This window comes from Mandrillus leucophaeus, unplaced genomic scaffold (genome assembly GCF_000951045.1).
Source record: "Mandrillus leucophaeus isolate KB7577 unplaced genomic scaffold, Mleu.le_1.0 Scaffold136, whole genome shotgun sequence".
Classification (NCBI taxonomy): domain Eukaryota; kingdom Metazoa; phylum Chordata; class Mammalia; order Primates; family Cercopithecidae; genus Mandrillus; species Mandrillus leucophaeus.
The window spans coordinates 585,077-609,142 of NW_012101321.1; the positions used below are offsets into that span (position 1 = coordinate 585,077).

Below are 24,066 nucleotides of genomic sequence, written 5' to 3' on the forward strand. Positions count from 1 at the left end.
CCGATGTGAAGCTGCGGCTGGGGCGGCGGAGAGAGCAGGACCGACGCCGCCGTCCTTTCCTCACCTTTCCCCTCCCCTCAGCCCCCTCCGGGGGTCTTCTCCCTTGGCCAGTCGCCGGCCCCCCGGCTCCTTGGCTGGACTCCGGGAGGAGTTCTTAGAGCCCCCCTCCCCCGCCCCAGTCCCGAGGGCGGCGGGGCCGGGGGGGACCCGGGGGGCCGGCTGCAGCCTCCACCCAGAGGAAACTTTACAAAAACAAAATTCGGAGTCTCCCAAACCTGACTGTCCCGGGACAAGTGGCCCTGGACGGGCAGAAGCCGCAGCCTGAAAAGACCCAGGAAGAGGAAAAGAGGAGGTAAGCGGGGCCGCCGCCTCCTCTCCCCTGGCAGCACGGAAGAGACCCGGGTGGCCGCCTGGTTTAGCGACACGAGCACCGCTTCAACCTCAGTACCGCGCCGGAGCCTTCCGCAGCTGCCGCCTCAGTCCGAAGGAGGAAGGGAACCAACTCACTTTCTCGGCGCCGCGGCTCTTCTCTAAAAGTGTGAGTGGCCCCGGGAGAGGGGATTGAGGGGGAGAAAGTGGGAGGATGCCGGCGCTTCCTCCTGGAGTTTTGCTGATGTTCTCCAGTAGTGTTGGGAGTCTATCAATGAGAGGGTCTAGCTTTATTCACAGAGGGGGAAAGGTGTTAGAGAGGCCTGTATTTTGTGACTTTTTAGCTCTTTGTACGAGTAATGCAAGTATGCAGGTTTTACTTGGAGGAGTTCTTTCTCCAGAGTGAATACTCGCACCTTTCTGGCCAGTAGTTGGCAAAGGGAAATTGAGGAAGCCAGAGCATATGTGTGCACAGAGGCCATCTGTATCTGTAAACTTTTCCTGGTACTGTGGGTGTGTGCGGTTTACTTTTTGTTTCTGGGGTACTCTCATATAGGTTCCCGAGTGAGAACCACTTACCCTGTGGACCCCTGAAAGTAAAATCTCTTTGTTTTTTTTTTTAAACAAAACAAAACCAAAAGCCAGTCCTGAGAGAGGTTCATTTCAGTACCTATTGGTACAGGAGTTAAGCTTCTCAGTTCCTGGATCCAATTCATGTGTGTTAGGAGGACACTGTAACAGATGTCAGTTATTCAGGAACTTGAGTTCTCAGGAATCACAACTTTTTTGGGGAAGAGCATTTATCACATTAATCATTTTATAAAAGTTGTGATTTTTTTTCCCTTCACCCCCCCCTTTTTTTTTTTAGAGTAACAAATGACAACACTTTTTTATTTGGTTTGAGGACTTTTTTATTTGGTTTGAGGCTTTGCTCTTTTGAATTATCTTTATTTCTGTATCAATTTAGGATACACCTTTGATATTTAAGTCAGGAATGATTTTTTCTTTCCATTATTTTAAAGTTGAAGTTTATAAAACCTTTGACTTGTATTTTAGGTATCTTGTCAGAGTGCCAAGTTAAAGGTTCATGAAAGTAATTAACATTTCATGTACAGACCTTAAGGGTTAAACATAGAGCAGGATTTTATGTAGGAAGGCATAGGCAGTACTATACTGAGAATTGTGGTCCATCTAGACAACTCTGGGCTCGTTCTGTCTGAAGCCACTGCTGAGAGATGCTTTGTGGGAATGAATGTAAGCCTGGGGTTATCTCTCTATTCGAAGTTCTCCATTCAGGATCTTGATTAGATTAATTTAAAACTTTCTCAAACTTAACAATGTTTGTTTTTTTTTTTTTAAAGTAATGAGTTCTGCAAGTTTATTAGCCTGTGTATTATGTGACAATTCATTTACATATTCCGTACCTGTGTCCCTAAATTTTCAGGACACAGAGTTTATATTTCAAGAAATACCAGGACAAGCCTCAGTTTATCTTTTCTTAATTTTATAGACTTTCATTATTTCTACCGTCATTTTCTCCAACTCTTGTCTTAGAATAATGTCTTTCATTTCTTTGACCACTTTTCCCTCCTCTGAAACTTCTCCCACTGAATTGTTTTTCTTTAGTTGCCTTGTTATGCTTTGGTAAGGAACTTTAAATTCTTTTAAATGTGTACTGACATGAAAATACTGAATAGTGGATGTAATGTTAGACTTAGAATCAGAGTCACGTATTCCGTTTTTCACAAAGATATGATAAAGAGAAATGTAGTCATGTAGAAGCTGTGTTTTGGGACGGAGGGGAGGACAAACTGAGAAACAAACTATAGTTTGAATGTAGGTAATGTAGGTTGTGCTCTGTCAAAGTTGCTTACTAACTTTAGGACCTACTTTTATTGCTTTAACTATAGATTGGTTAAAAATTATGGTAATTTTTTTTTTTTTTTTTTTGAGACACAGTCTTGCCCTGTCACCCAGGCCGGAGTGCAATGGAGCGATCTCAGCTCACTGCAACCTCTCTGCCTCCCAGATTCAAGCGATTCTCCTGCGTCAGTCTCCCGAGTAGCTGGGACTACAGGCATGCACTACCACGCCTGGCTAATTTTTTTGTATTTTTAGTAGAGATGGGGTTTCACCATGTCGGTCAGGCTGGTCTCGAACTCCTGGCCTCAAATGATCTACCCACTTTGACCTCCCAAAATGCTGAGATTACAGGCATGAGCCACCGCGTCTGGCCAAAAAATTATGGTAATGTTTAGCATGTTTGGGCCAAAAAATTATGGTAATGTTTAGCATGTTTGGGTAGAAATGACAAACTATTTGGGGTCCCTGCCTTTGAGATGCTTTTACTTGGTGGTGGTGGAGAGAATCAAACACGAATTGCACAAAGCTATAGGAGAGGGGCGATAGACCAATATTTATCTAAGACCACACTAGATGTTAGATGTTATTTGGCAACTTATAGATGTGAATATGTTTTTACATTTTTCACTAGGGAGATGTTGCTTTTGGACGTGTACATATAGAACTAATTGAAGTGTTGAAGCCAAATCTGTGAAGGTTTCTTTTAGGAAGAAAAGAGCAAGTAGAGACAACATATTTAAGACTTGGAATTGGAAGGTATAAGGGACAGATAAAATTATGAAGTTGGTTTGAAGGGAATACAGATGGAGGTTGTTGAGTAGTGTTAGGGTCAGTTGTGTTTGTGTAGACACATGATTACAGTTCAAAGAAGCAATTGAGAAGAATGTTCCTGAGAGAGTAGTTTCAGATGACTGGGGAGAAATTACATTTTAGGCAAAAGCAGTTATGCCTGGATTAGGATTTTCTTTTTCTAGGGAACCAACATTTTTATTATGTCATGGCTATCAAGGGCTATACAGAAGGAGGAGTGAAAAAGAAGATGCTTAGTATGTTGCTAGCAACTTCTTACAAAAAAGAGTTTGGAAATGGTACAGTACACTTTGTTTTGGATGTGAAATTTTAGGGCAACAATTGGATACTGGTGCAGTTTCAAAACAGCAAAATAGTTTAGCAGGTAATATACTGAAAATGTAAAGTTGGAATTATTTTCAACGTATTTAGGTTTCCCAGAGTACTGATGGAAAGTGAAGAGCTGAAAAGTGGGTATTTTTAGTTAGGGGGAAAATCTGAATGAATGAGACACTACCTAAAATAGATGTTTTAGAAGTCGATAAGAGTTGAAGTTAAAAAGGAATGAGCAGGCTTTAAACATGGCCACCAGTTTAGTCCCAGGGTATATTATTCTGTGTTTTTGAAACAAGCTAAAAGTTTTTATTTATTTTTTAGATAGGGTATATAGGTCCCTTGAGATTAAGTTCAGAAGAGCATATTTAATGATAATTTCATTGTTAAGGAATTTATAAATAGAAGGACAGATTTGTTTCCTCAAATTCATGTTTTTAAAGTTCGCTGTGCATTATTATCGTACGTTTGGTCTTAATATGACGAAGTAAGGCCAAAAATAGCTGACAGAGAAGGCTGCTTCCCTTGTTCACAGTTGGTGTGTGTCTTTGTGTCCCATACAATGGAGGGGATATCCCTGTGTAGGCACAGCAGTGCTGAACATGCTTTTTTTTTTTTTTTCCTTTTAACCTTTTTATTAAAAAACAAAAAGCAACTTGGCACTTAAAAAATGTAGACATTTTTGTGGCTTGCATTTAGTATTGACTTTAACAGGATTAAGGATTGTGAGGAAGGAAATATATATTCACACTTTTTTGTGTTCCTTAGTTGGAATTCTACACTTTCCCAGTAGCTTCTCTGACTTCTTAACAGTGATTATTCAAATGGCAGAAACTCTGGGGAAGAGATGTTTCAACAGGGAGGTAGGTCTAAGGTGATTCTAGGGTGAAGATACAGGGATTGGATTATATGCCATATGGAGGCCTTCTTTTGTCACCCTCCACTTTCCACAACATTTTTTGTGCAGTGGAAGCCATGTTCAGATGAATTTTAGAAGGCAACCATTTATAGTTAACGTTATTTACTAGTAAGGACAGTGAGAAGAGTGGTAACTTCATATACTTTGCCTTGGCAACTTTGGATTGATAGGGAACTAGAGAGACTTGAGGGAAATGTTTGTGTGTGTGCGTTTTAGCACCCACCAGATGACCCCAAAGCATAGGCTTATTGCTTTGTACTTCGGAGATGGTTCTTGGAGAAGTCTTCTGGTGCTTCTGACATCTCATTGTGTGGAGAAGGAGTTGGCAAACTATTTTTGTAAAGGGCCAGTTAGTAAATATTTTAGGTTTTATGGACCACATGATCTGTCACAACTTTCAGTTCTGTTCTTATAGTGTGAAAGCAGCTGTAGACAACAAGGAAGTGAATGAATGTTGCTGTGCTCCAATTGGCCCATAGGCGGAAGTTTTTGGACCCCTGATACAGACAACTGCCAAATCCACCAACAAACAGTATGAGCTTTATTACACTACAAAGCCAGGACTGGCTATTTTTGGTGGTCTTTGTTTTCTAGGTGAGATGTTTTTCTCTGAGTTCATTTAAAATGATTCGGCATAAAGCACATACTCTACTGTAAAATACTTTTGCCTTCATGATGATGCAAACTATGGATTGAGGGGCATGGGTGATGCCATCTTTAAAGGGATGCAGCTAAAAAATAGGGACTACCTGCATTTCTTATCTAAAGATAACCACAATTGACATTTAGTGATATACTGGCTTTGTATCATGGCCAAAAGTATCTGCAAAGAAGCTTGTGGTCATACTTTAGAAACCTGAAAATAAATGTAAAGCATTTTCTTCGTATGTAAAATTAGAAGTGTTTATGGTTGGTTTGAATAATATGAGTCAAACTGTAAGAGCATTAAAGTTTGATACTGCTATCTCTTTAAGTCTTAATCTCTTGCAGTGACTAATTCAGTGTGTAGAATTATTGGCTCCGCAGTTTTTGTTTTGTTAATTTCAAATACTAGTGTATCTTAACAAATTACTTAAATCATTTAAATGTGTACTTTAAAAAGCTTTGATGTATATACATGTATATATATACATATGTGTGTGTGTGTATGTTTTTGTGTGTGTGTGTATATATATATATATTTTTTGGGTCTCATTCTGTCACCCAGGCTGAAATGCTGTGGTGTGATCTCAGCTCACTGCAACCTCCGCCTCCTGGGCTCAAGTCATCCTCCTACCTCAGCCTCTCGAGTAGCTGGGATCACAGGCACGCACCACCACGCCTGACTAATTTTTTTTGTATTTTTGATAGAGATGGGGTTTCATCATGTTGCCCAGGCTGGTCTCTTAACTCCTGAGCTCAGGTAATCCATCCACCTTGACCTCCCACAGTGCTGGGATTACAGGCGTGAGCCACCACACCCGACTAGCATTGAGAGAGAGAGAGAGAGAGAGAGAGAGAGAGAGATATGTGTGTGTGTGTATATATATGTATATATATGTGTGTGTGTATATATATATTTTTATTTTATTTTATTTTTTTATTTTTATTTTTATTTTTTTTGAGACGGAGTCTCGCTGTATGGTCAGGCTGGCGTGCAGTGGCGTGATCTCGGCTCACTGCAACCTCCGCCTCCTGGGTTCACGTCATTCTCCTGCCTCAGCCTCCCGAGTAGCTGGGACTATAGGCACTAGCCACTACGCCCGGCTAATTTTTTTGTATTCTTTAGTAGAGATGGGGTTTCGCTGTGTTAGCCAGCGTGGTCTCGATCTCCTGACCTCATAATCCGCCCGTCTTGGCCTCCCAAAGTGCTGGGATTACAGGAGTGAGCCACCGCGCCCGGCTGCATTGCTATATTTTTAAGAGTGAATCTTTCTCACATGTGTTGTTCAGAAAGTGTAATTCACTTTGTGCAATTTTACATTACAGTTAATATTAAAATATTTGTTTCATATGTCAGCAGATACCAACATTGGATGATGGTATATTTAGTTTCATAAATCCTATTTATTTTAGGATTCCCTTGTTTATGGCAGGGGTGGAGATCACTCTTGCAAAAGTGATCACTTTTCAGTGAGTATGAAACCTGCTTTTACTTTATATATAGTATTTCTACATATTGTTACTTAAATTGAACAACTTACTTTTTAATTTTTCTTCTTTTAAAAAGAGAGTATATAATCTGACAATGTTAGTATGTCTTTTAGAAGGTCACTATAAAGTTGCTTTCCTATTTATTTGGAAAGGATTATTTCTTTATTATTTTAAAAATCTTTTAATCTTTGCCTTTTCAGGTAATTTTATCATTGTCCCAAGCCTAAGGATGAGTGGTAATTTAAAAGACACAAGGTGTGCATCTCATATCTGTAGATACTCCAAACAGAAATATTCTCGTTCGTTGATACTTTCAGTGGACCAGGAAAAAATGTGTATTAGTTTTTTTTTAGTGTGACTGAATTGTCATTACAAAAAGATGAGTAAAATTGCTTTTAAATAATGAATTCTTGCTGTTAAATTGTCCTGTTTTTAGACTTTTTCCCCCATTAAGTATAATGGGGGAAAATGTACACACACATACACACAGAGTATGTGTGTGTAGAGGTACCTAGTGTACTGTGCTAGATGTTCATTTCTGCATGACTGCTCTGGAATTTAGGCAGTATTAAAGGACTTTACAAAATATTTTTGATATCACTTAATATCATCCTGTTTTATGTCTTAATGTACTTTTATGTTTTTGCTGCTTTCTGATGATACCTCCTTGGTATTTCCTTATGATACCTTTGACAGTACATTTAAATGGAATGCATTTTTTCAAAGTATGTGACATTTTCTGAACACTATGGGATATATATCTTCTAGTAATTATATTTTTACATGCAAGTATCTTTAAAAATTTCTTCTTATTACAACTTCAGAATTGTGAAATGTTTGAGGGAGCATCTGCGGTTTTTCACTGAGCACTCGATCTGGATATTGGAATGACAAACTAAAATAACGTTTAACAAAATTTTTCAGAGGTGTTCCTTTATAATTTTTGAGTAACACTTGATTTCTCTAAAGCAGAAGGCTTATAAGAAGAAAATATGAGAGCTAGTGTTCGTCTTGTATTATCCTGCCATGCAGGTAGTTGAAAATCAGAAACAAACAAACGCACAAGAGACCTTATTGCTTGAGTATCTTTTGCTCTTCCCCCATCAGACCTAAGGGACAGCTAGTGGGTCAGTCAGATACTGTGCAGTTCCTGTTGCTATGCTCTGTCACCTTTGCCCTTTCTTTCTAGCAGGAAGATAGCTACTGGAAATCTGGCTGTAAGAAAGAGATAGCATGTTTTCTCTGTCTCTCTCTCTGTGTGTGTGTATGTCTGTGTACACGTACCTAGTGTGTTGTGTTAGATGTTCATTTCTGCATGACTGCTCTGGAATTTAGGAAATATTAAAAGACTACAAAATATTTTTAATATTATTTAGCCTTTTCTCTGACAGGATCACATCCTCTGGCTTTGGCGTTTTCATCTCACAGCATCTTAAAACGAACCCATCAATGTATATTGTCAGTTCCAAATGTGAAGTCTCAAGGCAAATTGCTGGTTTGTTTTTGGAAGAATGTGTGTATGTGTGTGTATATATATGTGTGTGTGTGTGTGTGTATATATATAATTTTTAAATTTTTAACAAAAATTCCTAATCTAGCCAGTGCTTATGAGAGTGTGTGTGGTTTGTATAAAATTATTTTTTTTAGAGACAGGGTTACACGTTGTCACCAGGCTGGAGGGCAGTGGTGTGATCCTTGCTTACTGCAGCCTCGACCCCCTGGGCTCAAGTGATATTCCCACCTTAGCCTGCTGAGTAGCTGGGACTATAGGTGTGTACTGCCACACCCTGCTAATTTTTAAAAAATTTTCTGTAAAGACAGGGTCTCACTGTGTTGCCCAGGCTGGTTTCAAACTCCAGGACTCAAGCAGTCCTCCTGAAATGGCCTCCCAAAGTGTTGGGATTACAGGCTTGGGCCACAGTGCCTGGTCAGAGTGTATGTATTTTTTAACAGCCTTTTAGGATTGTATGCTTTTTAGGGGGGTGTATAGGGGGTAATATACCTTTGCATGACATTCTTTAGGTCTGAGAAGGAGTTGCTTCACTAAAAGTAGTAATTTATAATTACCTAATGGTTGAAAACAGGTCTACCTGGAGTCAGCTAGTTTACTTCTGACTACACAGGCAGCTAGTTTACTTCTCATTTACCTAATAAAATACATTCATAATATGAATTCTATAACTCATAATTCAATAATTTCTTGGCTTCATGGCCTTGAACAAGCTATTTATTATCCTTTTAATTTTGGTGGCATCACCTGTTGATGGAGTAAAACATGTCCTTTACGTGGTGGTTGTTAGGATTAAATGAGATAATATAAAGCATGCAAAGCTCTTAATCCAGTGCCTGGCATATAGCATTTGACCCGTCAGTGTTAATTTATTAAGTTAAAGTTCTTTTAAAGTGTGCTATAGATAGAAGATTTAAATCAGGCCTTATATTGCCCAACATTTAAATTCAACACTTGAGTTTGGTGAATAATACTGAAGTAATTCTGTGTTTTCAGAAGCATCTAAAACTTCATTAACATTTTATTAAAAACTGAAGAAATGACAGAACTGTTGTGCTTTTTTTAATAGAAAAGAAAGACTGATTTGAACATAACTGGAATTTACATTTATTTTCAAAGATCTCAGTAGTGCATGGACCAGAAAAGAATCCTTTTTTGAATAATTAGTGATTATCTATGATAGTGACTATGGTTTAAATTGCCCTTTTAGAAATAGCAGGATCTAATTCAGTTATCACCCCTTTTAATTGCCCATCTCTTTTTTTTTTTTTTTTGAGACGGAGTCTCGCTCTGTCACCCAGGCTGGAATGCAGTGGCCGGATCTCAGCTCACTGCAAGCACCCGGTCATCTCTTTAACCCTTGGAAATAAAAAGCTTTAAAAAAATCATTAAGAAGTTGAAACAGAAGTTTTATCTGTGTCATTTACATCTCAAATTCAGATTGAAGTAGTTTTGTTTACATGATTCTGTTTTAACTACTTAATTTTAGTTATTGTTTTTTCCTGAAATTATTAGTATGTGGGTTTTAAAAGTTCCTTTTTTTTTGTGCTTAGTATTTGTTAAATACAAGATTGGTTTTCAGAAATACCTTTTCTTCAAGCAAGGCATAACCAGTGTTTTATTGGCCAATACAATAAATAAATGCTTCTTGATTGTTTTTTGTATTTGGAAAGAATTTCTATGTTGAGAACAGTTTTGCTATGCTTTCCTTCATAGTTTGTTTATTGAATAGAACTATATTTAAGGTATATGAAAAAAATCTAAGCTAGAAAAAAATGATTGAGATATATTCTTGGGGGAAAATATTTGCACACTTTGCATCTGACAAAGGTCTATGGTCTAACGTCTATAAGAACTTACATTTACAAGAGAAAAATGACCCCATTAAAAAGTGGGCAAAGGACATGAACAGGCACTTCTCGAAAGACTTACATGAAGCCAACAAGCAGAAAAAGTTCAATATTACTCATCATTAGAGAAGTGCAAATCGAAACCACCAAGAGATACCATCTCACACTATGCAGAGTAGCTACTATAAAATGTCAAAAAATAACAGATGCTAGTGAGGTTGCAGAGAAAAGGGAACACTTATGCACTGTTGGTGAGAGTGTAAATTAGTTCAACCATTGTGGAAATCAGTATGGCGATTCCTCAAAGAGCTGACAGCAGAACTACCATTCCACTCAGCAATCCCATTACTGGGTATATACCCAGAAGAATATAATTCATTCTATCATAAGGACACATACACATGAATGTTCATTACAGCACTAGTCACAATAGCAAAGATGTGGAATCAATCTAAATGCCCATCAGTGACAGATTGGATAAAGAAAATGTGGTACATACACACCATGGGATACTATGCAGCCATAAAAAAGAAGGAGATCATGTCTTTTGTGGGAGTAGGGATGAAGCTGGAGGCTATTATCCCTAGCACACTAATGCAGGAACAGAAAACCAAGGCTATTATCCGTAGCACACTAATGCAGGAACAGAAAACCAAGTACTGCGTGTACTTACCTGTAAGTGGGAGCTAAATGGTAAGAACTTACTAACAAAAGGAAACAATAGACACTGGGGTCTACTTGAGGGGGAGGGTAGGAGGAGGGAGAGGAGCAGAAAAGATAACTATTGGGTACTGAGTTTAATACCTGGGTGTTGAAATAATATGTACAACACACCCTCGTGACACATGTTTACCTATGAAACCTTCACATGTACCCCCAGACCTAAAATAAAAGTTAAAAAAAATAAAATCTTTAGCACTGATTATCTTGCTAGCTGTGACTTCTCCTTTTAAGGAAAATTTGCTTTAGATTTTGGTGTAAATGTAGAAATTAGATTGGTTTATCTGCTAGTGGATCTCTGGTTAGATGATTAATGAATATTCTAGTTTAACAAATTTTCAGCATTTTAAATACTTTGTTGGTAACGATTTGGATTATGCTTCTAGGGATCTTTACACTTCATAGTTTTTCAAAAAAGACTATAATAAGTTACTGGATGGGTAGAAGAGCATGTTCTCTCTAGTTTACTTAATTTCTTCCTGATTATTATGTATGTAATACTGGGAGGTTGTGTAAATAAATATTTGGGTTGTAAGTTTTCTTTTGCATGATTGGTGGTCTCTTAATTGACTGCTGTGTGAATTTGATAGTATAAACTAGAATGGTTATACAGTGAGTGGGGAAACCTTTTTCTACTGAGTGTTACGCAGGTGGATTTTTTTTTTCCCTCTGCGGAGAAATACTAAACTTTTATATTACCAGGTTTAGACATTTAGAGCAGGAAACAGAATTTCATTTTTTTTTTTTTTTTAATAACTGAGCAGGAGAAGAGAGTGGGGTTGTACAGAGGTGGGGAGAGGCAGTAAAGGAGGGAGGAAGAAGAGGCAGATATCAGGGCGAGTGGCTCCGGAAGTTTGGAGGTCAGTCTTAGTCATGGGTCACACCCTGTTATTTCTTTGGGTTGTGGACATGAGGTGTTACCACTTGTTATCTGTCACCCTTTGAAATGATGATTAGATTATTGGTTTTTATTCATAGCTTTTCAACATTTGGGTTCTTTAAACCATTAAAGATTTAGTTTGTATGGGATAATCAGTGTTATTTTAGGGTGGGAAAATTTCCACCATGCCTACTAGGAGAAGATGATGGCTAAAGAGTTTTTGACTTACAGAGGAATTTCTTTGTTCTGTTGTTGTTTTTTCCTCATTGATCCTATTTTGCTAGCTTTGTCTGCGAGGGGTGCTTGTCATTCTACATGTGACATAGTAGCTGAGAGGCAAGCTTTGGAGTTGATAGACCCAGGTTCCAGCTCTGCTGCTTTGTGATTTCAGGCAAGTTATTTATTTCATGTGTGTTTCTTTTAAAACTGGGATGATAATAATAGTACCTATTTCCCCCATAGGGTAATTAAGAGGATTGAGTGAGATAATGCATGTAAGCCTTTAGCACAGTGTCTGGCTAAGTTAGCATCCAGTAAATGTTAACTGCTGCAGTAATAAGAAATATTATAGTATTAAGTTATTGTTATTTCTGTGAGGGTGCTGGTTTTCTGAATGCTGAGACATTGGTGATCTTTGTTGCTGAACTTGTTACTATTTTGAATACTGCCTTTATTCAGCAGCAGATTCAGTTCAGATTTACTGAACACCTACTATGCCAGGAATTGATCTAAATAGGCAAAACAAAAATACCTGCTCTCTTAAAACTTACTTTCTGGTTAGGAGAGGCAAAATACACAAAACAAAATAGATGATGTGTCACTCAGGAGATTTGGTTGTTGGACTTTGTCTAAGCTTTCATTAACCAACCCTAGAAGTCTTAACCTTTAAATACTTTTTGATTGTTCCTGTTGCTGTGCTTGAGAGTGTTTGGAGGTAGGGGCACCCTAAAAGCATATCATAGACTAGGTTTATTGTCTCCAGCTTCAGCTTGATCCTAATTTTAAGGCAGCCTTAAATGATAGTTTTCATCATTTCCTTGACTTATTACTTAAATTGGCTATCTCAAGACTTTCAGTCCCCAAAACTTGTATTTCACATCGTTCAGAGAGATGTTACTCCTGCCCAGCTGCTCCTCTTTTGCTCATCTATGCCGTTTTCTTAAGAGGAGGGGATACTAGAAACCTCTTTTTAGAAGTATTTTCTTACTAGTCTAACTGTATACTTTTCCTTCTCATATTTTGTGTTTTCTACCCTTTATTTATTTTTAACTGACATTTAATTTGCTTATTTTCTTTAAAACGTGGTTTTTTTTGGTCTCTCCAATTAAATTGTGAAAGTTTTTAGGTCAGAGACCACTTTTCTATTTTGACCTTGAGCTTCCTTTCTTGAAAATAAGATAATACCTCCCAAGGATGTTGTGAGATCTCAAAGAGATAATGTGTGAAAGGGGTCCTGGAGCCAGATCCTTAATAAATGATAGTTTCTTCTTTGAACCACTGTAGTTCCTAAAAGTTAGTGCTGTGCATATAATCAGTGCTTAAAAAATGCTTGTTAATTTATCCTGAATTGAGTTTGTGAACTTTTAATTTTCACTTGTGGTGGTAGTTTGAGTTGTTAGTGCTAGATAAGATTCAAAATATTACTTTTCAAGAGTCAGGTGATAAATACTGGGTCATTAGTGGTAGAGCTCAACAGTGATTAGGAACAGGAACTTGAGCCATCATTGTTTGGGTTCAAGTACAGGCTACCACACTTACTGGTTGTGTGACCTGTGGCAAGTTGTTTAACCTCCCTCAGTTTCTTTATCTGTAAGGAGGGGAAAATGATATCTGCCTACCTCATGAATACTTTTTTGTTAGTATTAAGGGAAGTAAATGAGAAGCTCGAAACAGTGCTTACCGTATAACAATCTGTAACAGGGTCCCCGGGGAACATTTGGCGCTATTTGGTGATGTTTCTGATGGTCATTTGGGGAAGTGGGGAGAGGGAATGGTGCTACTGGTATCTAGTAGGTAGAGGTCAGTTATAAACAAGGTGTAGGACAGCATCCACAACAAAAAATTACTTGGTCCAGAATGCCAGCCCTGCCAAGCAACATTGGGAAACCCAGCTTAGTTCCTTTGTATAAGGTACTTTGCCAGTTAGATTCTGTATAAATGCTGATTATTGATAAAGATGAGTCACAGACATGGATAGACTTCATTTAACCTTCATTTTAAAAGACAGACATGTAAGAAGGTTAGTAGATTTCTTTTTTTTTTTTTAAGGTTACAGGGAAATTATTCCAAAATTAATCTAAAAGTCCTTATACTTTTTTCAGAAACTGAGACAAGGTTCCAGATGGATTTTACTAATTTAATTTTTTTAATGACAAACTATTCATGTGAAAGTATGTTGAGAATAGAGGGCTTATGAGATATAAATGCCGTAATGTGTATTCATAAAGTCAAATGTACTCTTAAAAAAGTATCAAGGTAAATGGAATGATCTGTTGGGGGAAACCTTGGAGCTCTCTCTCTTTCCTTATGCTTTATTGGTCACCAAGTCAAGGGCTCTTTAACTTAGAATCTTGTTTTTCTGTGTGCACTTTTCCCCTTTACTGTTTAAAATTGGACGCTTACTAAAAATACAGAAAATTAGCTGGGCATGGTGGCGTGCACCTGTAATTCCAGCTACTGGGGAGGCTGAGGCAGGGAGAATTGCTTGAACCAGGGAGACGGAGGTTGCAGTGAGCTGAGATTGCGCCATTGCACTCCAGCCTGGGTGACAGAGGGAGACTCAGTCAAAAAAAAAAAAAAAAAAAATTTTTTTCCCTTGTCCATTTCAGGAGCCTCTTAATTGCCTTGCTTCTGTTCTTTCTCTGTATTCCCACTTGAATTAACTCTTCTTTGCTGGGATCCCTTTGGGATCCCTTCTAATCCAGATCCAATCTACCCTTCAGATCTCCTTCCACTGTCCCCTTATTTGTGGGAGAGAATCCAGCCTTAATACCCTAAGGCTGGAATTTGAATGTACTGACTTTTCTGCTATTTATAGTGTTGTGTATTATCTTTGGAAGAATTAGGAAGTCATATCATTTTCTGTATGTTGTGGTTCAGATGACTTCTTTCACTTGTATCCAAACACTTGTTGTGTGTCCATGTATATATAGCATGTATATACTTTAATGTCTATTTGTATGTGTGTGTACATGTATATTCTTTCTTGTATGTTTGTCTCTACACCTTGCTATTTCCTCTGCTTGGAATATTCTTTTCATTTGGGAAACATTTGTCTCTTCAGACCCTACTTAAATATTGGTCTCCTAGAAAGTGTGTCCTGATTAATATAGCTAGAGTTAGTTATTTTTTTCCACTGGTTACCCACAGTATCTCTGTGGCTTTTATAGCACTTAACATCCTTGTTTGTATTTTTCTCTTCTACTGATCTGTCAGTTCTTTGAGGGCAAGAGTCTTGTCTTAGTCAACACCTGCTCCACCAAGTACCTAACATTCCTGCCACATTATAGACATATAGTATGTTAACAAATGAATGGAAGAGACAAAAACCTGGAAAGCTTTTAAATAAGTTCTGTGGGGGTTAGCGGGAGGGGAGACCACACATTATTTTGTCCCCTTTGTTTCCAAGTGCTTAGTGTTGTGCTTGCCCATAGGTATTCAGCAAATATTTATTGAATGAATTAGAAGCAATTCCCAGGAATCGATAAAATTTTCATGTGAACTTTTTTTCTTCTGCATTTCTAGAAAGTATATGCTAGAAGTAAAATGTCTTAGATATTTTGGAACATTTTATTCTTAAAGTCAACCTTCCTATTTTTGACTCAGTAGTGAAACTTTGATCCAATGGATACTTCCTGAATAGTGCTTTTGGCTGATTTCTTTTTCGCAACATGGGTCCATTCTGGTGTTGAGTTTGTTGGAAAGATGAATATGTAGTATCATTTTTACATCATGGAGGAGCTATCATTAAGTAAAATTGTTAAATAAGGACTCTGATCCCCTTTGCACATTTGGGTCCAAATAAAGTGAGTAGATACTCTTAAGTATGGGTAATGACTGAGGCTATTGAAACGTAGGAAAGAGGACAACTGGAGGTGAAGAAGTGACCTACTAGGTCTCTTTGTTTTGATAATGATTGATTTTTTACCCCCAGTTATTTTTAAAGAATTAGCAAGTAAGGAGAGGGGTATAAATCTAGAAGATAAGAATGTAGATTTTGTAATTCATGATCATTATTATTACCATGTATTGAATGTTTACTGTATGTCAGGAGCTGTGCTAAGGATTTTGACAACGGTTATTTAACTTACTCCTCACAGCGATTCATATGAAATAACTACTGATGTTTTATGGCAAGAGGAAACAAATTCAGAGAAATTTCCAAGAACACATAGTTAGGAATTTTAACTTGCAGAACTGGGGTTCAAATCTAGATCTGTCATACTCCATGGTCTATGCTTTTAATCATGCATGCTCTCTCTTAAGTTTTTGTTGAAAATGGAAAGTTGTACTGACATAGGAGGGGAAAATGACAGAAAATCATCCTATTGGAAGGCAGATTAACAGACTCATGAAGAAGCAATTCCCAGGTTTATGTCAGTATACAAAATGTGAAATTGAAGTCTGTCATTTGAATTGATTTGCATTAACCTTCATTTTTTAGTCTTGCTCTTGGAATCATCATCAGAATCAGTGTCCCAGGTATGTTAGCAGTGGAAGAAATTTATCTAGGCAAAATCTGTCTAAGATTATGGAGCAAACTGATTTTATGTGTTAAATGTGTTTTTTAGTGAGAGTTAAATCTTTTGAAGGAGATTATTCTTGGGTAGGGGATGAGCCTCAAATATATTATTTAGAATTTGAAAACCTGTGGTTTGGCATCCTTGTGAAGTGTAGCAAAAAATCTGAGAATCAACATTTGTTAGTCTCTTGGGTGTAAATTATTTAAGTCAATGGGTATCTGTGGAATATTTCTCTTACGTAGTTTATTTTTCTTTCTTTTTTTTTTTTGAGACAGAATCTCACTCTGTTGCCCATGCTGGAGTGCAGTGGTGCCATCTTGTCTCACCGCAAGCTCCGCCTCCCGGGTTCACGCCATTCTCCTGCCTCAGCCTCCCGAGTAGCTGGGACTACAGGCACCCGCCACCACGCCCAGCTAATTTTTTGTATTTTTAGTAGAGACGAGGTTTCACCATGTTAGCCAGGATGGTCTCGATCTCCTGACCTCGTGATCTGCCCGCCTCGGCCTCCCAAAGTGCTGGGATTACAGGCATGAACCACCGCACCCGGCCTCCCTTATGTAATTTCTTAAACTATTTTTGTTTGCTGATTTGGTGTTTGTAATTAAAAAAAATTATTTTTTCTTCTTTTACATACTTTGTAGAACTATTCCCTACCCAGTGAGTTTATTTATAGATATTTCATATTTAATTAATACTGTGAGAACATAGTTTTTATATCTGTATTTTTATTTTTTCATTAGGATATTTAAAATGGTTTTTGTAATTTTGTTACCTTAAAAAGAGCTAAACTTAGATGTTGGCCTTTAAAAATGTTTTGTGAAAGATTTTCTCTTGGTTCCACTTAAAATACTGTATTTGTAACTATAGTTAAATACATTTGAACTTTGCCCTTTCCAGAAGTTTTAATTGTATGCTTTTATAAAATTTTATCATAAGTTACATGCAAATACTAAGTATAGAGTGCTGAGCGTGATGGCTTATGCCTATAATCCCAGTTACTCGGAGGTTGAGGCAAAAGGATTGCTTTAGGCCAGGAGTTGGAGACCAGCCTGGGCAACATAGCAAAACCTCGTCTCTACAAAAGTAAAATAAATTAGCTTCGTGTGCTGTTGTGCGCCTGTAGTCCTAGTTACTTGGGAGGCTGAGGTGGGAGGATGGTTTGAGCATAGTAGTTCAAGTCTGTAGTGAGCCAAGATCCTGCCACTATGCTTTAGCCTGAGTGACAGAATAAGACCCTGTTTCAAATATATAAATAAATAAAATAGTAGGCTGGGTGCAGTGGCTCGTGCCTGTAATCCCAACACATTGGGAGGCCGAGGCGGGCGGATCACTTGAGGCCAGGAGTTCCAGACTAGCTTGGCTAACATGGTAAAACCCTGTCTCTACTTAAACTAGAAAAATTAGCTGGGTGTGGTGGCTCGTGCCTGTAATCCCAGCTACTCTGGGGGCTGAGGCAGGAGAATTGCTAGAACCCGGCTGGTGGAGGTTGCATTGAACTGAGATTGCACCATTGCACTCCAGCCTGGGCAACAGAGCGAGACTCTGTCTTGAAGAAAAAAAGAAAAAAATAAGTATTCAGTGCTGAATGATGTTCTATAAAATATTAAAAATGCCTAAGTGGGACTAAATTCTGGTAACTAGAATTTAGGGGTTGGGGTAGAAGGAATCAGATAAGTACTTCAGGATTTTCAGAGTTTTAAGTCTTAGGCTCATTAGTATTCTCTGACATCATCTACTACAGGTTTCCTTTCTTAGAAGTGAATGTTAATATGGCACCACTATACAAATAATATCAATATCAATACTTGAGTGTTTAGTATATGACAAGCACTGTTCTGTGTCCTTCGTGTGTATTACCTCATCCAGTCCTCACGATAGCTCTATGAGGTAAGTGGTGTTAATATCCCTATTTTATAGCTGAGAATTTGGCACAGAGAAGTTAAACATGGTCAAGGTCCCACCTTTAGTTAATAGTGGAGCTGGGATTGTTTCCAGGCAGTCTGGCTCTAGAGCCTGGGACCTTAATCTTTAATTCTATACTATCTGTATCATCTGTAAATTTATTTCTTATATATTTATAAAACAGTGCCTGGCACACAGTAAGAGCTATAGAAGTACTGGCTATTTTCATTGGCATTTAATTATATACTCTATGAGGTTGGCAGAGCATGCATTATTATTCCATTTGTTTATTTATATTATTAATTAGATAGTAGACTTTATTCAGATTTCTGTGTTTCCTTTTTTTAAATAGTCGAGTTTACCGAGGTTCTTAGAAACTGGATGAGTGTCTTCAATAATGTGGCCATGCTAGATCTCAAAATTAACTCTTTTTTTAAAAAACCACCCATCCAACTTTATTTATACTTCCGTAGAAATGGATAAAGACCAAGGTTGGGCATTTGTTTTTGTATGTCATTGGTTTAGAAAGGCAGAAATGGCCTGGTGCAATAGCTTACACATATAATCCTAGCACTTTGGGAGGCTGAGGTGAGTGGATCGTTTGAGCTCAGGAGTTCGAGACCAGCTGGACAACATGTCGAAACCATCTCTACTGAACATACAAAAATTAGCTGGGTGTGGTGGCACTCGCCTGTAATCCCAGCTACTTGGGAGGCTGAGGCAGGAGGATTGCTTGAACCCAGGAGGACAAGGCTGCAGTGAGCCAGCTGGGATGGTGCTACTGCACTCCAGCCTGGGTGACAAAATAAGACCCTGTCTCAAAAACAAACAAACAAGAAAAGCAGAAAAAACCATACTAAGTTTACAGTATTGTTTGTGTGCCTGCTTGGTGGAAGAAATAAATTCTTAGCAATTATAACTTTTTTTTAACCTGTAAAGTGTTGAGATTAGTATTACCCCTTTTCCTGTTGACTTGTGAAATTGAATTATATTGCTTATAATAATGTGAAGCTTTAGAAATTGTTTTGATGATACAGTAAAGACTAGCAGCCTTTAAGATAAATAATGTAAACCATGTTTCCTCAAATCTAAATAGTCATCTGCATGGTATTAGTTTTCTATCGCTCTGCAGAAGCAGTCCCCAACCTTTTTGGCACCAGTGACCATTTTTGTGGAAGACAGTTTTTCCATGGATGCGGGGAAGGAGAGGCAGGGGGGAATAGTTTGGGATGAAACTGTTCCACAGATCATCAGGCATTAGGTTCTCATAAGGAGCATGCAACTAGATCCCTTGCATGCACAGTTCACAACAGTGTTCATGCTCCTATGAGACTCTAATGCTGCAGCTGATCTGACAGGAGGTGGAGCTCAGGCGATAATGCTCACCTGCAGCTCACCTCTTGCTGTGCGGCCGGGTATCTAACAGGCCACGGACCAGTACCAGTTGTGGACCCTGCTCTACAGCCAATTAACACAAATTTAGCAGCTTATCTTACAGTTTCTGTTGGTCAGGAATTTGGGTATGGTTTAGCTGAGTCTTTCCTCAGGTCCTCACTAGGCTGAAATTAAGGAGTCAGATGGGGCTACTATCTCTTCTGAGGCTCTGGGTTCTCCTCCAGGCTCACTGGTTGTGGGAAGAATTCAATTCCTTGTGCTTGTAGATCTGATGTCCCTGTTTGCTTGCTAGCTGTCAGCCAGGGACCACTTTGAGCTCTTTAGAGGCCCACCCCCACCACCATGTTCTTGCCATGTGGCCAAGTCATTATGTTGTGTATGACTAAGGAAGAAAAATGCTGGATTAAAATATAAGACAAATTGTTACTTTATATATGACTAAGGAAGAAAAAATGTTGAATTAAAACATCATACAATGCATTATTGCTTGGATAGTGCCTTGCGAAAAAAAAAAAAAGAAAAAAAAAGAATTGTGGTCATTCTTCCAGCCGCAATATCTGCTTCAGAAATGTCAAATTTATTTTCTGCTGTTGTGTTTGTATGCTTTTTTGTAAACGTAATTTTTTTTTGTTTCAATGCTGAATCATAGTATTTTACAGGACATTTAAAATTAAGAAGTAAGCCTGACTTGTGTACCAAGAACGTACAGAATTTAGTACGAATTATGGTGAAATAAACTGGCATTACCAAATTTGCAAGTGTACGGGGAATGACAGCTATGTTGTGACTGCCACGGGCAAATGGTGATTTGTAAAGCATTGTTGCTTTTTTCCCCCCATTTATTTTAAGTTGATTTTATTGAGATATAATTTATATACAGTAAACTACAAGACATTTCTATCACCATCAAAAGATTCTTCATGCCCCTTCACAGTTAAATCCTTCCCTGCACCCTCACCCCAGGCAATCAATGATCTGCTTTTTTGTCACTACAAATTAGTTTGAATTTTTTAGTATTTTAAACAGTGAGGAAAAAAGAGGATATGGAGACAGGCTATTTTAAATTTTTGTATTTTCTTCTTTGTTCTTAGAAAAATCCTAGTTTCTTCATTAGGCATTAGGTTTATTCCTTCAGTGTGGGGGTAAAATGATTCTTCTTGAAGCTTTCTAAGTACGTTTCCTAGATGTTCTTGAACTGTTTTGCCTAAGATAACTTTTCTCCAGCATACCCAGAGTTGGCTCTCTTAAACCATACATGCTTGCATAGCTACCTCATCCATATTTCTACTTACTGTCTTTGTAGGACTATAAACAGAGGTGATTTTCAACTTGACATTCTCAGCTCCTAAATAATTTTGTAGTGTTACTGAAGCTTTTCACCTGTCACATACCTCCTGTCCTAGTCTGTTTTTGTGTTGCTGCACATACCCGAGACTGTAATTTATGAAGAAAAGAGGTTTATTCGGTTCATGGTTCCTGCAGGTTGTATAAGAAGCATGATGTCAGAACATCTGCTTTCTGGTGAGGGCTTCAGGAAGCTTCCACTCATGTCAGAGCGTGAAGGGGAGCAAGTATCACATGGTGAGGCAGGAAAGGAGAGAAAGAGGAGAGGGGGTGCCCGGCTCTTTTTATCAGTTCTCATGAGAACTTATAGAGGGGAAACTCATTCATTACCTTGAGGATAGCACCAAGCTATTCATGTGGAATCTGCTCCTATGACCCAGGCACCTCCCACTGTACCCAACCCTCAACACTGGGGATCAGATTTCAACCTGAGATTTGGAGGTGTCATATATTCAATTTATATCATCCCCTAGAGAACATACCGCCCCACCCCTGAGAATCTCAAAATGTATTAATCTCAGATTTTCTTGTTGAGAATTCATATTACAGTATGAGTTGTAGGAAACATGAAGGAAAGATTTCCCTTCTAGTCAGTTCTTATATTTATCGCTTGTTTCATGCTCCTTGGTGTGTATAGTGTTTTCTAGCGCAGGAAATGCTCTGGGAAGAATGTTGCTTCTTAGAACATAAGAAAAAGGGAACCCCAAGGGAACACTCAAATGAAGTCCCTAAAAAGCCCACTTAGCTCCTTCTAATACGGCATTGTCCAATGGAATGCAAGCGAGATGGTTAAATTTAAATTTTCTAGTAGCTGTGTTAATAAAGCAAAAAAAGAACCAGCTGACATTAATTTTAATAATATATTTTATTTAACACGATATATCCCAAATGTTATTTTAACATTAATCAATATGAAAACTATGAAGACTTGGATATTTAAAATTCTTATTTTAATACTAAATCTTTGAAATCAGTGTATATTTTATACTTACAAGACATCTGAATTTGGACTTAGTCACATTTCGAGCACTCATGACCACCTTAGTGGACAGTGTAGATATAGATTATGAACTTTTCAGGAAAAGACAATAGCATGTGGACTCCACAAGCAATTGTCGTTAACAACTGTTTGACTCTCATAGGTTAGGGCTTTAGTGTTTCAGAATGGTTTATATGGTTGAGATACAAAGTTTTTTATTTTTATAAAGGTAAAGAGATTTTTATACATTTTCATTATACAAGTAATGTCATTGTTGAAGAGTTGGAAAAGTCTGGGTAAAAGACAACAAATGGTCCTCACTTCCTCAGTCCAGAGATAACCAATGGTAAACTTTATTGAATTTCATCTTTGGGAGTGTTGCTTTTTAAAAATCAAAGAGAAAATAGATTTCTTTTTTGTCATAATTCCTTCCTGTTCACATTCAGACATACATTATTATTGACAATTCTTTTACCTCTTTGTTTAAATTTATGTATTCTTTTTCTTGGGCTGTATCCTCCAAGAGGGTCTCTGTGAGTGGAGTACTCTGGAGCACAGTAACCTGAATGGTGCTTCCCTGGATTAGGGTTAACAATAGAAACTTTGAGGACTTTTATGTACTCATTGCTAAACCAGTGTAGTTGCTTTCTGTTTTAACTGTCTGCGATCTTTTTGCACATCCCCCAACTTTTTTAGTTATTGAGGAATAATTTACATACCAGGAAATTCACTCTATTAAATACTCAATTCAGGCTAGGCACAGTGGCTCATGTGTGTAATCCTGCTTTGGGAGGCTGAGGCAGGCGGATCACCTGAGGTCAAGGGTTTGAGACCAGCCTGGCCAATATGATGAAACCCCGTCTCTACTAAAAATACAAAAATCAGCCGAGCATGGTGGTGTGCGCCTGTAGTCCCAGCTATTCGGGAGGCTGAGGCAGGAGAATCACTTGAATCTGGGAGGCAGAGGTTGCAGTGAGCCGAGATGGTGCCATTGCACTCCAGCCTGTGCAACAGGAACAAAACTCCATCTCGAATAAATAAATAAATATTCAGTGGTTTTCATTGTATTCACACAGTTGTGCAGTAATTATCACTATTAATCCAGAACATTTTCATTACCTCAAAAGAACCCTGATGCTCATTAAGGAGTCACTTCCCATTTCCCCTTTGCACAGTCTCCTGGCAACCACTAATCTACTTTCTATCTCTATGGATTTGCCTATTTTAGACATTTCTTATAAATGGAATCATACAGTACATGGCCTTTTGTGTTTGACTTCTTTCACGTAACACGATGTTTTCAGTGTTCTTCTGTGTTGTAGCATGCATGAGAACTTCATTCTTTTTAGGACTGAATAGTATTCAGTTGTATGGAGGGTACCACATTTTATTCATTCATCAGTTGATGGACTTCGGGGTTGTTTCTGCTTTTTGAGATCACATTAATTCTTCAAGAACATTAATTTCTTAATATCATCCTCCATTCTTGTCAAAGCTTCCGCTGCTTTCCTATTGTCTATAAACATAATAGAAAAATATTTAGTTTGCAGTCTTACAAAGTGTAGCTTCAAGTTACTTTCTTTTCCACTCTTATTTACCATCTTGGTGTTGTTTACTATGTCTAAAATATGTGCTACATATGAATTATAAAATTATGTAGACAATATAGATAAACTTGTCATCTGATCAAATTTTTAAAAAGTGAATGTTAATACTGACAAACTAAGGAGTATGTGTAGTATGGAGAATTTGAGAAAGACAAGTTTCAGTAAAGAAGATACATTATAGCAAAACAAAATTTTTTTCTGCCGTGGTCCTTTCAAAGAAATACTTAGTTTCATATAACATGAACAAAAACCTTCATTTTGAATAAACATTTGATACATAGAAACTCATTCAAATCATTGATTTTCTGGTTAACTTTGTTAGTAGTTTGTTTTTTTCTGAGTCTCTTGTTTTAATCTGGATAGAGTCAGTCTTTTTTTCCTTTTCACATGCCTGAAATAGTAAAAATGAAATATTTTTACTTAAAATATTTCCAGAATGTCTTACACACACGTACACTTAGAACCAAATACAAATATATAGTGATATTCTCTCACATTTTACAGAGAAAAACGTAGTATACATACTTTGGTTTTTAATTTCACAGTAGATCTGAGATCTTTTAATATTAGCATACTGAGAACTTTCTCATTTTTTTCATAATAGTATTGTTTATTCCATTGTAATGAATATGCTATTGCTTTTGAAACTAGTCCCATATTGGTGGACATTTAGATTGTTTCCAGGTCTGCTATTACTGATAATACTACAGTGAATAAGTTTGCACATGTAT

At 37.7% G+C, this 24,066-nt stretch overlaps 2 protein-coding genes across 3 annotated transcripts in view; one reads left to right on the top strand and one right to left on the bottom strand.

Annotated features, from left to right (window-relative positions):
- LOC105534529 overlaps nt 1-13,302 on the bottom strand; it is a 17,173-nt gene extending 3,871 nt beyond the window's left edge. Inside the window, 3 exon segments of the mRNA XM_011973256.1 lie at nt 65-321; nt 449-637; nt 13,267-13,302. Of these exon segments, the coding sequence (XP_011828646.1) occupies nt 65-321; nt 449-637; nt 13,267-13,302 (482 nt within the window).
- The window catches only part of FBXW7 (F-box and WD repeat domain containing 7, E3 ubiquitin protein ligase), a 222,428-nt gene continuing 198,599 nt past the window's right edge, over nt 238-24,066 (top strand). Inside the window, exons 1-2 of one of the 2 annotated variants that reach the window (XM_011973228.1) lie at nt 239-352; nt 446-538. The gene's annotated coding sequence lies outside the window, so the exon portion shown is untranslated. Of the gene's footprint in view, nt 539-24,066 lie in introns of both variants that reach the window. The other variant, XM_011973227.1, reaches the window with a different exon arrangement.